The sequence below is a fragment of the Siphateles boraxobius genome, unplaced genomic scaffold (genome assembly GCF_051911475.1).
Source record: "Siphateles boraxobius isolate OS27281-9 unplaced genomic scaffold, OSU_SipBor_1 6, whole genome shotgun sequence".
In the NCBI taxonomy this organism is placed as follows: domain Eukaryota; kingdom Metazoa; phylum Chordata; class Actinopteri; order Cypriniformes; family Leuciscidae; genus Siphateles; species Siphateles boraxobius.
This window is the reverse complement of record NW_027509186.1, coordinates 27,842,490-27,857,498: the sequence shown is the minus strand read 5'-3', so window position 1 is coordinate 27,857,498 and position 15,009 is coordinate 27,842,490. Positions and strand designations below refer to the sequence as shown.

The window sequence follows — 15,009 nt, the reverse complement described above, 5'->3', positions numbered from 1 at the left end:
AATGCCTCAGGTGTGTGTGAGTCAATGCTTCGAAGTGTGTGTTCACTTCACTACTCGCCACTCCTAAAGATTTGGGTTACCATACTTGGCCTTCACATTTCCTTTCACTTTAAAAATTTGAGCCAAATCACAGTAAACAAACTCAATACTAGTAGTAAGTGTTTTATAGCAGTATGCTATTCCAAATATGTGAGCACATCAATATTTTAACTTCAGCTTCCTAGGATGTTTTCACTTATATCACAAGAGACACTTAAAACACAGCTGAATGCTACACATTCCTTAGTTTTGAAGCATTTCAGCACAAACTCAAGAGAAAAAGGGCTCTTGTGTAACACTAGACTTGAAAAACGCAAGCCTAACATAAACATGTTATGGAAATATATTAAAAAAAAAACCAGTTTTACCAAGATTTTTGTAATATGCTCTTACCTCTCTGACTGGTGACGTGGAGCGATAGTTGCGGTAGCTGCTGCTCTTCAGGCCGCTGCTGCCAAGAGCGTCCTGCGTGGAGCTCCGCGAGAGGCCGTAGCTGGAGCGAGCGCTGCTGTAGGAGTCAGATGCGTCAGTGCCTCGGCTCCGGTAGGACTGCTTCAGGCCACTGCTGCTGGACGTCTCGGTGAGGCCCAGAGCTGACAGATCGTGCGTCAAATCACTCTGACTCACAGACTTCCTGCGACTGAGAGAGATGCTGGAGGACACGGGTGAGGTGGAGAGGTAGCTAGTGGAGGCCGGAGAGTAGCTGTAGCTGCTGTATCCTGAGCCCCCATTGAGGCCTGAGCCATAGCCCTTTACTGGCGTGCGGCTCAGGCTCTCACTGCGCCGGCCGGACAACAAATCTGTGCGAGGGATAGGCCGACCCCGGTCCGGCTCAGACGATGAGCTGTAGTTGCGGGAGCGGCTGGCGCTTGAGCTCAGGTAGCCGGAGGAGTAGCCTGAGGAGGAGCTCTTATAGGGCAGCTTGTCCCTCTCGTAGGAGCCCAGGGACGGGGTCAAGGAGGACCCATATGAGCTGTAGTGATTGGTATAAGAAGAGCCGGCATAGCGCTTTGCCGTAGAGGATACACGAGACATGCTGGGAGCTCAGCCGGAGGTGAAGCGATTTCAGGCCGCATGGAATCTGTGAACAAAAGGAGAAGTTGAATAAGAAAATGTGTGGCTTTTTCAGCAAAACTCTGGCCAATACAGATAAACCCATCATTTTTTCATCAAGTTAAATTTGGCTTGAATTAATAAGTTCACCCTATCGATCGTCTAAATACATGTTATCTTATTGTGAATTATTCATCCATGCATACGTTTCTTCTTTTTTTTTTGACATTGTAATTTTTAATCAAAATGTCATAACTCTTGTATACATATCTTGTGGTGAAATGACGGACTTCTCTCTGGGGACGTATGCTGGACTTTTGCTTAAGCACTTCCCCTTTCTTAAATCGACTGCAAGCTCACATTCAGCCTTCATCTAATAAACTTGTAAATACACTAAAAGCTAAAATCAATTGTTTTAAGTTTGGACATCACAACATTATACTGTATGAAAAATAAGTATTCGATTAGAGATTATATAAACAGTGTTATTAAATTATTAGTGTTGTTTAAGATTAACTTTGAGCGTTAGATTAGACAGCAAAAATAATCTTAATGTAAAAATAGGGGAAATGATTAGCATGCACAATTTAATATCCAATACCAGCTTATACGATAAATAAAAAAAAGAACCAAAATGGCACAGATATATTGTGCATTCATATCTGCTATGTATAAATAAAAGTTATTTTTATGTGTATTCTATGTGAAAGTAAAAGAAGTTCAAACACTTTTCGAAGTGGCACCATCTGACATCTACACTGACTGGCGAGACAATCATTTTACCGTATACAACAAGTTTAAAAATTCTTCGGAATCCCTTTAAACTCACTTTCAGTGGCAGTTTCATTACGTGTGTACTTCAGCCTTAGGAGAAGAGCGTCTCTCTTCAGTTGGGCAATTTTAGTCAAAAATGGTAGGGTATAAACACGACCTATTAGGAATTTTGAATGACTATGTGTCATGCCCTGAGGTCTCTTGTGTTCTGTGGGCTTGATCCTGAAAACGTATTCGATGAATAGCAGCATGTGACTCTTGTATAAACACAGCACACACTGCGAGGGGTACGTATTACACAACCTACGGGGCTTCGCTGCTAGCACAGGACCCTGAATGAAGCTGCGGAACAAAATGAGTGCCATTGTTTTCATAGAGGCCTGGTTTGGTGCTACAGCCCGAGTGGAGCAGAGAAGACCCGCTGTTTCAATGGAACGAGAGCTCCCAGAGCCAGGCCATGTGTGTTAAAGGGATAGTTCACCCAAAAATGAAAAATCTGTCATAATTTACTCACCCTCAAGTTGCTCCAAACCTGTATGAATGTCTTTCTTCCGAAGGGTAGAAAGTACAGTTAATGGGCTCCTTGGAAGTTACAGACATTCATCAAAATGACACGAATTAAGATATTTTTGATGAAATATGAGAGCTGGATCACTCCTCCATACTAGTACATAGGCTTCTTGAGGGATTGAACTTGCCACCCTCGAAAAGTTATTAAAGACATCGTTAAAATAGTCCACGTGACTACAGTGGCTCAATCTTAAGTTTATCAAGCGACGAGAATACTTTTTGTGCGCAAAAAAAACAAAAATAACGACTTTATTTCAACTATTCATTTCCTTCTCTCTGGGCCTCAAGTCAGGTTACTAGTTTAACAGTGTATGATCTGTTGTTGTACGTCACACGCATCACCCACATGAGCAGCGTCGGCCAATAGTGAGCCTACGTGTGACGTAGCTAGAAACAAATTACACTAGTGAACTAGCTCGAGGCCCAGAGAGAAGGAAATGAATAGTAGAAATAAAGTCGTTATTTTTGTTTGTTTTTGCGCACAAAAAGTATTCTCGTTGCCTGATAAACTTAATATTGAGCCACTGAATTCACTTGGACTATTTTAACGATGTCTTTAATAACTTTTCGAGGCTGGCAAGTTTCAATCCCTCAAGAAGCCTATGGACTAGTATGGAGGAGTGATCCAGCTCTCAGATTTCATCAAAAATATCTTAATTCGTGTTCCGAAGATGAACGAAGGTCTTACGGGATTGGAACAACATGAGGGTGAGTAAATACTGACAGAATTTTCATTTTTAGGTGAACTATCCCTTTAAGGTGGCACAGTTTGTTCTTGTGGAGAGACGGGCTCTTGTTCACAAGGCAGTGCAGCGTCTGAATAAATAAAAGTATCTGGTGTTGTTGATCCGTGTTGGGTTCAGTGAGATGGCTCTTATTTCTTTAATCTGTCTCTCTGAGCACTCTCTCTCTCTCTCTCTCTCTCTCTCTCTGAGTACAGTGTTCACAGATGCATCAATAATTCAACACGCGTAGATCTGGGGTAGGCAGCACACTGGAAGCAGTCCAAAGCACATGGCATACCGCTTTTACCAGACGAGAACTTAAGACAGTTTTCCGCTACTTTCACATTGTGTTCCCTTTCTTTGCCTACAATAACAATAGCCACAAGAACCCTACAAAATTATATTGAGGAACCTCCTTTATATTCAAACTGCTGTAATAGTAATACCACAAAAAAACTAGTCTAAAAAGAGATTGTAGAAGACCTTTAGATTGTGTTGAGATCATTACAAAACAACAGAAAAAAGTTTAATTTATAGGCATCTTCTTCACAGGTTTCACGAAATAGAAAGTTCAAAATAAGAGCATTTTTTTGAAAAAAAAAAAAATTCTTTCTGAATATAAGTCTTTACTGCCCCTTTTGACCAGTTTAATGCATCATTGTGAAATAAAAGTATTAATCTTCACAGAAAATTTTACTGACCGTGAACACAAGACTTTTACACAATATTGTGTCACTCAATAAATATAAATACGCTTCAGCTAGCCTACTATATTTAGCTAATTCATAGAAGCAGGCCTGTCATAATCTTCTGTGAGAAATATTTGCAATGAAAAATAAATTACAAATAAAGAAACTTTCATAATAAAGAAATATTCTTAACAGAATTATACAATCTGTTTTGCAGAATACGTTTTATTTTTTGTTGTTGTTGTAGTATTACAATACTAACATTACCCAGAGACCACTGGTTCAGCATGAAGAAAGTCCATTGTGAAATGGGGGTTTAGTAAGTGGTTAGTGTCTAAGCTGTGGGAGTGTCTCTGACTGGGAACAAGTGACAGGTGGGGAATTTTCAGCCCATGATGCCTGACAGACATCCACACTTGCATTCACACTGATAGATGTGCTGTCATTACATGCACAACACCGATGCTTCTTAACATTCACATTAAACACGTCAGATTACCTACTTTTAGCTCTTCCACAGTTGGAAAGCAATGAAAGTCAATTTCTACCTCAGAGCAAAAAAATAAAAAGGTAATTGTGACTTGATTTCTATTAATTGTGACATAATGTCATTCATACTTCAGTAATTTAGAAACTTGTGCTGTTTTTGTTAGCAACATAAGCAATATGCTGAAGACTTGAGGCAGGTCTTGGGTACAGCTATATTTACCCTGATATGTGAGCAGATAAGAGCTCAGTGACCAAACTGACGCCTAGGCCCTCATCGCCCCAACCCACCCCCACCACTTGACCAAACGCAATCTAGCAAGACTCGCCTCTCAACAATCCTCAGTCTGCCAAACCAAACTCAAAATCGACCTATTATATATGCAGCTATCCAGTCAGAAAACAGGAACTTTACACAAATCAAACGTGTACTGGTCCAGCGTGGGTTTTTAAAGCTTATTCATTCTGGAAAGATTAGACTACAAATTTAAACAAATCATTTTACGTTTTTAAATAATTTATAGTAAGCATAGACAACCTGAATAACGAATGTGGAACACATATTTTTGGAACAGACTGACATTAGGGCCACTGTCTATGAAAATAAGATGATGAAATTGACGACATGGGGATTAACATGTACAACTAAAACCAAATCAAGTGTGTAGACATACAAAACAGCTTTGGTGTTTTTCAATTTCAAAGGATGAACCCAATAACTTGGATTGGATTAACACATCCTAAAAATCTCCAGAGACAAACTGCAACCCTGAATGTTGTTTTTAAGTGCTACGGCTCTCTTTCGGTATCATGTGTGCAGAGTGCGCTCTGCTAGCAGGTGGGTGTTAGGTTCAGGGGTACCTACTGTAAGTAGAGCCGTTCTCGGTTCTAGCGGACGGAAAAACAGAGCTGGCTGTTCATTATTCCATTATTCCCAGCTCAAACCTAAAGAGACAACAAAAAAATACAGAGAAGAGTTTAGAAATATTTGGCCAAGACAACATATTAATGAAATAGAACTAGCCAAATATTAATGAAATAGGCATATACAAAGCGTATGGGACACACGAAATATAAAATCTTTCCTAAGTAAATAAACCACTTATGAGAGCATCTTTTAAAACCAAGTTAACTAACATTCGGTATTTCCAGGCATCAGTTTAAAATGGTAGATTTCCATTACAATCCAGATTCTGGTCACGACCAACAAAAGAGAACATAATAAATGATGACTTGAGAATGTCATGCGCTTTCCCCCACAGACCTCATAGCATTAGATACCAGTCAAAACAGCTTAAAGTTAAAGAAAAGAGTGAGTATATTGGAGAAGAGGCTCACCGGCAGCATTTTCCATGGACAGTGTGTTGCTTTAAAGGCTGTAGCCCCAGAGTGAGAGGACCAGGGACGGATCGCATGAGTACAGTGATCCAGAATGCTAGATATCATATTACTGAGTTGGTAAATATAGCAATTGCCTATGACCTCCGTGGGTCATTCAACACTCCTGCATTCCAATTTGTACTTAAAGGAATCGCATTAAGACTTTTTATGGGCAAGACTGGTTTTACAATATTATTATAATAATTACATATAGTTAAAATGCATTTATATAAACATAGTAAATAATTTTAAATAATTTTGTTAATAGTTATTTTTTTTACATGTTTATAATAAGTATATAATTAAATGGTGATATTTATATAAAAATAATTAAACAACATTTCATATAAAATAGTTAAATTATTTTGTTTATCCATATATGTATTTTATTTTTATATTGTAATTATATAGTTATATTACATTTTAAATGCTAGATCTAAATGCTACGGGCATTACTTTTTTATTGATATTGATGGTGTCCAGATTAGGCCTTCAAAAGCTGTGCGGAACCTAGGAGTTTTGTTCGATTCTTCGTTATGTTTTCACTCACACATCAGTCAAGTTGTTAAATCATGCTTCTTTCACTTGCGGAATATTGTTCGCATATACGCACCTCTCTTAACTTTGGAGATGTGGAAACTGTTATCCACGCTTTTATAACCTCCAGATTGGACTACTGTAATTCCTTATATAGCGGTCTACCCACCAAAGCTATACACCACCTTCAAATGATACAAAACTCTGCTGCTCAAGCCCTTACATTTAACACAAAAACTGCACATATCACTCCTATCCTTTACCAACTTCACTGGCTTCCTGTGGTCAATCGCATCCAGTTTAAATTAGTGTATTCACACCTGCCTTGTTTGGGTCGATTGAATCGAACTCTAGTTCGTTTCCCCCCTTGGTGCGGACATTTTGGGCAGGTGTGAATACAGCAATCGAACTCGGGTGCGGACCAAACAACCGAACCGAGACCCAGCTGAAGAGGTGGTTTCGGTACGGTTCCAAACGAACTCTGGTACGGTTCGTTTACGGTGTGAACATGAACCAACCCAATTGCAAGAAAGCACTGCGCCTTTGAGTTAACAGGCTTCCGTAGTTGGAGATTTTGGCATAATGGTTTGTGTTATTGTTGTTCAAGTGCGAAAGAGAATTCCATTCCGGCGCGCTGTCTGGCCACACGATACTGTTGCGCGTCTTTCTGTGCGTCGTGTGTGCATCATTGGAATGGAATGAATGAATGAATGAGTGTGTGCATCAGGACATTTTGCAGTTCATATAATGTAACGATAGTTACAATACAAGGATGATGCTGCATTAAACTGGGCAAACTTAATCGCAAGCGTTAACATTGACAGCACTTGTTATCAGTATATACAATAAGAATCTCATTATTTGAATATGTGAACATAGCCCCTCTCTATGAATGAAAACTTTATACCTTATCCGTCTTCTGCGCAGTTTCTTCATATTGCGTTTGTACAGAATAACACAAAATTAGTAAAATAACAAATATTGCAGTACGAAATATCTCCATGCTGAGCCTTTTTTGCACTTCCTGATTTCCCTACTTGAGAATCCTTGTCCAATGAATGGACGACCTGGTTCACTTGCCTAAAGAGCAGTGTGAAAGCGAACCGTACCAAAAAAAAAAAAAAAAATGTATTTGGTCCGGACCAAAGCAAGTGACCTATCGGACTTTCCTGGTGTGAATAAAGCCTGTCATGGCCCCACACCTAAATACCTCGCTGAGTTAGTGCAACCATATGGTCCAGCTCGGACCCTTAGATCTAGTAATGACAATTTGCTTGTCGTACCCAGGTATAAACTCTCTACTGTGGGTGGTAGGGCTTTTAGTGTTGTAGGCCCTAAGCTGTGGAATAAGCTGCCGTCTGACCTTCGTGCCACCCCTAACCTACAGACTTTCAAATCGCAACTTAAAACTCGCAATATATTCACCATGCTCAGTAAATAATTATTTCCATTCTATTTCTCTGTCCTCCACGTTTTCATTTTTATGTTACATGCTTTCTTTATCAAAATGTATGTCTTCTTTGATTATCTAACTTCTCATGTTAATGATTTATAGTTATTGGTTGTCTCCATCTGATTTCTGTTTGTTTAATTATTATAACAAGCAGATTGCTTGTCTCTTTGTCTGTCAACTGTTTGTATTATTTTGTGAAGTGACCTTGGGTTCTTGAGAGGCGCTATAAAAATAAACATTATTATTATTATCTTAAATTATCTTGATACTTAAATTAGGTACAGCACTGAGAAACAGGTAGGCTAAAATGACATCTTCAGTTTTTAATGTCTATGGCTTGTTTAACTGGGCTTAATACCTCAATAATAGAGTAACACAAGTACTAAAATGAATATACCTGCATTATAAAGGTCATGAAAATCCAGTCAGGATAAATATGGGAGTGTAAGAGTTAAGTAATGATGGGAGAGTTTAATAGTTCAGTTATAGGAGATCGTAACCTTCAAAAGTAACCACGCACACCCATGACTTACTGTAACACTACTGAAACAAACATACTTAGGTTTGATAGATTATGTAACTCAACAATTAGCATCCAGGCTACCTGCAAGTTAAGAAAAAATACTGTTGTGAGATTGTGATTTTGAACAAGTCTAACATGGAGTTTAATGGGGTTATTGGGGTAGTTCTCTTACCAGAGGTTCTCTCGTATTGCGTAAGTTTAGCTTACGCTACGGGAAAGATTCATCTTCTCGAGATACTGAAGCCAAAAATTATCCTCAATTTTGTATAACTTGTCAACGCAGTGCAGCAGCTAGCAGACCTAGAGCAGGCCATCTCGCGTGCTCATTGGCTGCCCTGCGGGCAACTGCTGCAGCCTACCAGTGTGCCCGGCGTGACGTCACGCCCAATGAGGGGCGCCCGCGCCTTTATAGCGTCACAGCCCGCCAGATAGGCGTGGCTTAGCATATAAAATAGGGGCTGTAGGCTGAATTCTCTGATTTTTCGACTCTTCAGCGAGCTCTTCGCATCGCTGGATTTGAGAGAAGCCACCGCCGCCGTCGAACAGCGAACAGCCAGCCTAGGACAGCGCTGAGGAAGCCGGCCGTCTTCACCACCTTCAGCCATCCGTGCGAGCTACGCTATCCGGCGACGTATCCTTTTTTGCTATTATTCTAAAAGAGCAGCGAGCGTCTTTTTAAAGATGCCTAGCACTTCCTGCGGCTCGTGTAAAGCCCCGCTCAGCGCCGGAGACCGCCACCTGATCTGCGCTCTCTGCCTGGGCCTGGAACACGCAGAGCTCGCCCTCGCGTCCGGGGGCTGCGAGCTCTGTGAGGAGCTTCCGCTGTCGACCCTGCGGGCTCGACTCGAAGCATTCAACACCACAGCAGTCACTCCGCCTCCTGTGGGACCGCGCAGAAAGAAGCGCCGTTCCCTGAGACAGCCGGAACCTGTGGCCACAGCGACGCGCTCGCCGGAGAACCTCCCTCGAGCCTCGCTCTCGCCTTCCCCACTCTCCTCACCGACGCGCAGCTGCCGCTTACGAGCCTCACTGCCGTCACTTCGGAGGATGAGTCCGTGGGACATGTCACAAAAGACTGCTGCTCTATCCTGGCATCAGACAGCGAGGAATGGTCGCTTCACTCCGCCTCCTCGTCAATCCAGGAATCCGCCCGTACCCGCGCTGGAGCTGACGCGGAACTTATGCGCCTGCTGACGCAAGCGGTTGACCGTCTCGGGCTCGAGTGGTCGCTGCCGAAGGAACCCGCGCCGAACAGGCTCGACGGCTGCTTCCTTCAAAGTCGCCGCCGCGCAGTTTCAGAAACCAGGCCCGCTCCATTCCTGCCGGAACTTCATGCGGAGCTGACGAAGTCGTGGAATTCACCGTTTTCTGCTAGACTTCAGTCACAGGCCTCTGCGTCGCTCTCCCGAGTGGACGGCGCCGCCGAGAAAGGGTACACAGCGATTCCCCCAGTGGAAGAGGCGGTAGCAGCGCACCTTTGCCCGCCCTCCGCGAGATGGCGGTCACGGTCAGCCCTCCCGTCTAAAGCCTGCAGAGCCACTTCCGCCTTGGTCGGCCGCGCTTATGCCGCCTCCGGCCAGGCCGCGTCTGCTCTACACTCGATGGCTGTGCTTCAGATCCTGCAAGCCGACCTCCTCCGTGAATGGGATGAGAAGGGCCGGGACCCAGCTGCGGTTACGGATTTGAGAAGCGCTACGGATCTCTCTCTCCGCGCCACCAAAGCCGCAGCCCAAGCCATCGGACGAGCCATGGCCGTGTTAACCGTGACGGAGAGGCACCTCTGGTTAACGCTCGCGGATATGAGGGAAACTGAGCGAGCCACCTTTCTAAACGCGCCGCTTTCCCCCACTGGTCTCTTCGGCCCAGCGGTGAACGGGATCGTTGACCGCTTCTCTATGGTGCAAAAGACCACGCAGGCCATGAACCTCTTCCTGCCGCGACGCTCGAGTTCCGCCAATGGCCGCTCTCGCGAGAGACAAAGCCAGCCTCCTGTGCGAACCAGCACCCAGCGTCCAGCACAGCCTCAGCATCAGCCTTCGCAGCGACGTCAGGGCGGCCGCCCTAGATCGCGCTCAGACAGCCGTCGCAGACCGCCGCCCCCCAGAGGGCCTCGGCAGAGACTCACGCTGAAGTCTGAGCACGCGAAGCCCTCCTAACAGCGAGAGAGAAAAGACGCGCGTGTCCCGCTGCGGCCGGACCGCCGTCAAAGTTCATTTCCCTGCCAGTCCCCTTCGAACAGGCTACTGCAGTGGTTCAACTAGCAGCCAACGAGCCGGTTTATTCACCCTCTCGCCTGCACACAAACGCCGTTTTCACGGCGACCCAGAGAATTCTCAAAAAGAGTATAATGTCTGGTCCGGCTCACGCCGTCAGTGTTTTAAGTGTAGTGAAGGTGCCCACGCCCCAGTGTTCACCCCTACACATAAGCACTCCAAACCCCGTGTCACTCACAGAGCACACTCTCATAAAGCGCAGAAAAGCCGCTCGAGTGTTGAATGTAAGAAATGTGTCCACAGGTCTGTGCCCACTATCTGCCCGCTCTGTTACACGATCAAAGAAGCAGGTTATGAACGTAAGTCTCGTGCCCGCCAGAGAGTGCTCACGCTTGCTAACACAAACCTCCCCCCGGGCCCCGCCTGTGCGTTTAAGTGTTATCACAAAACACAGGGCGTTAATAAAGCGCTCCCCATCTACTATGATCGGGGCGTCAGATACAGTTGTAAGTCTCGTGCCCGCGTGCGCGCGCTCACGCTTACAGAGAGCTCTCCCGCCCAGAGCGCTGCTCGCGCGTCAAAGTGTGGTAAAAGTATGTTCCCCATCCCTTATGATCGGGACATCTCACATAAGTCAGCCGGTCTCGGCGGTCAGTTTCACAAGCCCGCAAATGGCGGCGGTCTGAACCCGGAGGCCATTCGCCCCCTGGCGGCTCACATAGCTGCGTGGGAAACTATCCCAGGGATTTCAGAATGGGTGTTGAGCACAATAAAGCAGGGCTATGCACTTCAATTCATTCGCCGTCCCCCGCGCTTTCAAGCCCGGACCGCGACGACAGTGAATGCGGAAGTAGCACACCTACTTCACGCAGAAATAGCAAAGCTGCTGTGCAAAGGGGCTATAGAAAAGGTGCAGCCTTCTCTGAGCGAGTCAGGCTTTTACAGCCGATATTTTCTCGTACCCAAGAAGGACGGAGCCTTCAGACCTATCCTAGATCTGAGATATTTGAACAAAGTGCTTGCAAAAAGACCGTTCAAAATGCTTACGACCAGGAAAATCCTCGCGCACGTACGCCCGAGGGACTGGTTTATCTCTCTAGATCTGAAGGATGCCTATTTTCAGATTCAGATAGTACCCCGTCACAGGCAATTTTTGAGATTCGCCTTCGACGGTCAGGCATATCAATACACCGTCCTGCCGTTCGGCCTGTCCCTGGCACCCCGTACATTTACAAAGTGCAGGGACGCGGCGCTCGCCCCCCTGAGAAGTCAGGGGCTGCGCATAATGAACTATCTGGACGATTGGCTGATATTGGCACAGTCAGAGACAGAACTACTATCTCACAGAACAGTGCTTCTCAGTCATCTGGAAAGCTTGGGTCTCACGGTCAACTGGACCAAGAGCTCATTACTGCCCAGCCAGTCAATTTCCTTTTTAGGAATAGAACTGGACTCGGTGACCATGGCGGCTCGGTTATCGACACAGCGCGCGCGCCGTGTTCGCCACATAGCCGCATCTTTCCAGAAGGGCAGCTTTCTCCCTTTGAAAACATTTCAAAGGATGTTGGGCTGTATGGCATCAGCTGCAGTGGTGCTCCAGCTGGGCCTACTGCGCATGCGCCCGCTGTCTGGAAATGATAGCGGTCGAGAACGCGCTTAAGTGCTTCCTCCCGTTCATTCAGGGCCAGCATGTTCTTGTCCGCACATCTGTGGTATCCTATGTAAACCGTCAGGGCGGTGTTCAGATCCAGAAATCTCTGCAATATGGCGGAACGCCTCCTTATTTGGTCACAGACGAACCTGCGCTCGCTGAGGGCGGCGCATGTGCCTGGCCATTTGAACGACGGCCCAGACAGACTGTCCAGGGACAATGTTCCCCCAGGGGAATGATCCCTGCACCCCCAAACGGTCCAGAAACTGTGGCGCCTATTCGTCAGAGCGGAAGTCGACCTGTTTGCGTCAAAAGACAACGCTCAGTGCCCGACGTTCTTCTCGAAGGACGAGGACGCGCTGGCCCAGGTTTGGCCCAGCCTCCCGCTATATGCTTTCCCTCCGGTCTCTCTGTTGCCACAGGTGATCAAGAGGATCAGGGAAACGCGCCACTCGGTGGTCCTCATAGCCCCGCGTTGGGAGAATCAGACTTGGTTCCCAGAACTGGCACGGCTGTCACATACAGCTCCGTGGCCAATTCCGGTGAGGGCAGATCTCCTCTCTCAAGCTCGCGGCACGATCTGGCATCCCCATCCAGAGCGCTGGTCTCTGCATGCATGGTTGATCAACGGGTACTCGTTGCCCTGCCAGAAGGAGTGATGAACACGATCACGCAGTCTAGAGCCCCTTCCACGAGAAGGCTCTACGCGTCTAAATGGTCGGTGTTCTCTGGATGGTGCACCGACAGAGGTCTGGACCCGCGGACATGCGGGGTGGCGCATCTGCTCACCTTCCTACAAGAGCTGTTGGATAAGGGAAGATCCCCATCCACGCTCAAAGTATACGTGGCGGCCGTAGCAGCATTCGCGGAATCGACGCACGGCCAGTCACTGGGAAGACATGAGTTGGTCATCCACTTCCTTAGAGGAGCTAGAAGGATGAATCCGCCGCGCCCCCCGTCGGTTCCCATGTGGGATCTTTCACTGGTCCTCGAGGCCCTGAAAGCTTTTCCATTTGAACCACTAGACTCCGTGGAGTTGAAATATCTATCACTAAAAACCGTTTTTCTGACTGCACTGTCGTCAGTAAAACGTGTAGGGGATCTGCACGCGCTGTCTGTCAGCGCGTCGTGTCTTGAGTTCGGACCAAATGACTCTAAAGTCATCCTCAGACCTAGACATGGTTATGTCCCTAAAGTGATGGGCACTCCATTCAGAGCGCAAGTTATTTTGCTGTCAGCTCTCCCAGCATCTGACAGCGAAAGTGATGTGAATCTCCTCTGCCCTGTCAGAGCGCTGAGGTTTTACATTACGCGCTCCGCCTCCTTCAGGCGTTCGGAACAGCTTTTCGTTTCGTTTGGTGGGCGCGCCAAGGGGCTTGCCTCCTCGAAACAGAGCCTGTCCAGATGGATAGTGGACGCTATAGCGGCAGCTTACGCGTCAAAAGGTCTGCAATGCCCTCTGGGCATCAGGGCTCATTCCACGAGAGGCGTGGCCTCGTCTAGGGCATGGTCCAGTGGAATTTCTATCCATGACATATGTGTAGCGGCGGGCTGGGGCTCCCCGTCTACCTTTGTCAGGTTTTATAACCTAGAAGTTCCTGCCTTGCAGGCTAAACTATTGTCAGTTTGAAAAAGAGGTGTATTCTGCCCAGATCTCCTGCTCAGATCACGTTCATGACTCAGCTCTCCTGGTTGAGCTGCACTAGTAGGGTATGTGCCATATGACTATACAGACCGGCGCGCTGCTCTGTATTCCCTATGTGTGCTTATGTACAAGTGATGGCCCGCGTGGCTGGCCACCTTATTTTTTCCACTTATGGGGTTCCCCTCAAGCTCGGGGTTCTCATGTGGATGCTTGGCGCGCACGGCGTTGACAAAGTGTTCCCGTAGCGTAAGCTAAACTTACGCAATACGAGAGAACCTCTCGTAAGAGAACGATAATCGGTTACTAACGTAACCTCGGTTCTCTCTAGAGAAGGAACGAGTATTGCGTAACCGGCCGTGCTCGCGCCACGAGCGACTTCGCTTCAGTCGTCGAAAAACCAGAGAATTCAGCCTACAGACCCTATTTTATATGCTAAGCCACGCCTATCTGGCGGGCTGTGACGCTATAAAGGCGCGGGCGCCCCTCATTGGGCGTGACGTCACGCCGGGCGCACTGGTAGGCTGCAGCAGTTGCCCGCAGGGCAGCCAATGAGCACGCGAGATGGCCTGCTCTAGGTCTGCTAGCTGCTGCACTGCGTTGACAAGTTATACAAAATTAAGGATAATTTTTGGCTTCAGTATCTCGAGAAGATGAATCTTTCCCGTAGCGTAAGCTAAACTTACGCAATACTCGTTCCCTCTCTAGAGAGAACCGAGGTTACGTTAGTAACCGAGTATCGATCAGGAGTAATGAGCAGCTGTAACAACATCAGTTTAACCTCCATATTTATCTGGGTGAAAAATATTAAGGATTTATAATCTCATAAATGTGGCAAATATCAGCATATTTACTATCCCTTTTTGTTTCATCTTTGTTCAGTCCTATGTTTACAAAAAAACAGCAAGATTTTGACGAAGTAAAATAAATTCACAGAAAAATATTAAAACGTTGATGTTTTTTTTTACACTACTCCTCCTGGTTGAGTGGTAAATTGTAACTTGACACTAATTTACACAGTTTATTAATAAGTTTATCAAATAAAGGAAAATCAAGGTTTGAGCAAAACACCGAGTTACAATCAGACAATAACAAAATGTTACACACTGCCCAGTCTCGTACTACAGCAGCGTGTCACGTGATTGAGTGCGCGCTGAGGGCTGCAGTGTGCAGCGTTAACGTTACATCACGAAACTTCACCAAGTACTCGATAAAGAAAGCATAACATGAGCACCTGGAATCAATGTCAAGTGTATATTTACGTTTGCTTAAAA

The 15,009-nt window shown here is 45.9% G+C and overlaps 1 protein-coding gene across 3 annotated transcripts in view; it reads right to left on the bottom strand.

The window, feature by feature from the left end:
* Positions 1-15,009, bottom strand: part of usp2a (ubiquitin specific peptidase 2a) — a 33,148-nt gene that overhangs the window by 17,674 nt on the left and 465 nt on the right. For 2 of the 3 annotated variants that reach the window (XM_077208573.1, XM_077208571.1), the window contains exons 1-3: positions 5,675-5,795; positions 5,202-5,281; positions 433-1,120 (exon numbers count right to left, since the gene is read on the bottom strand). In XM_077208573.1, the coding sequence (XP_077064688.1) occupies positions 433-1,074 (642 nt within the window). In that variant the 5' untranslated portion in view covers positions 1,075-1,120; positions 5,202-5,281; positions 5,675-5,795. Of the gene's footprint in view, positions 1-432; positions 1,121-5,201; positions 5,282-5,674; positions 5,796-15,009 lie in introns of those variants that run through there. The other variant, XM_077208572.1, reaches the window with a different exon arrangement.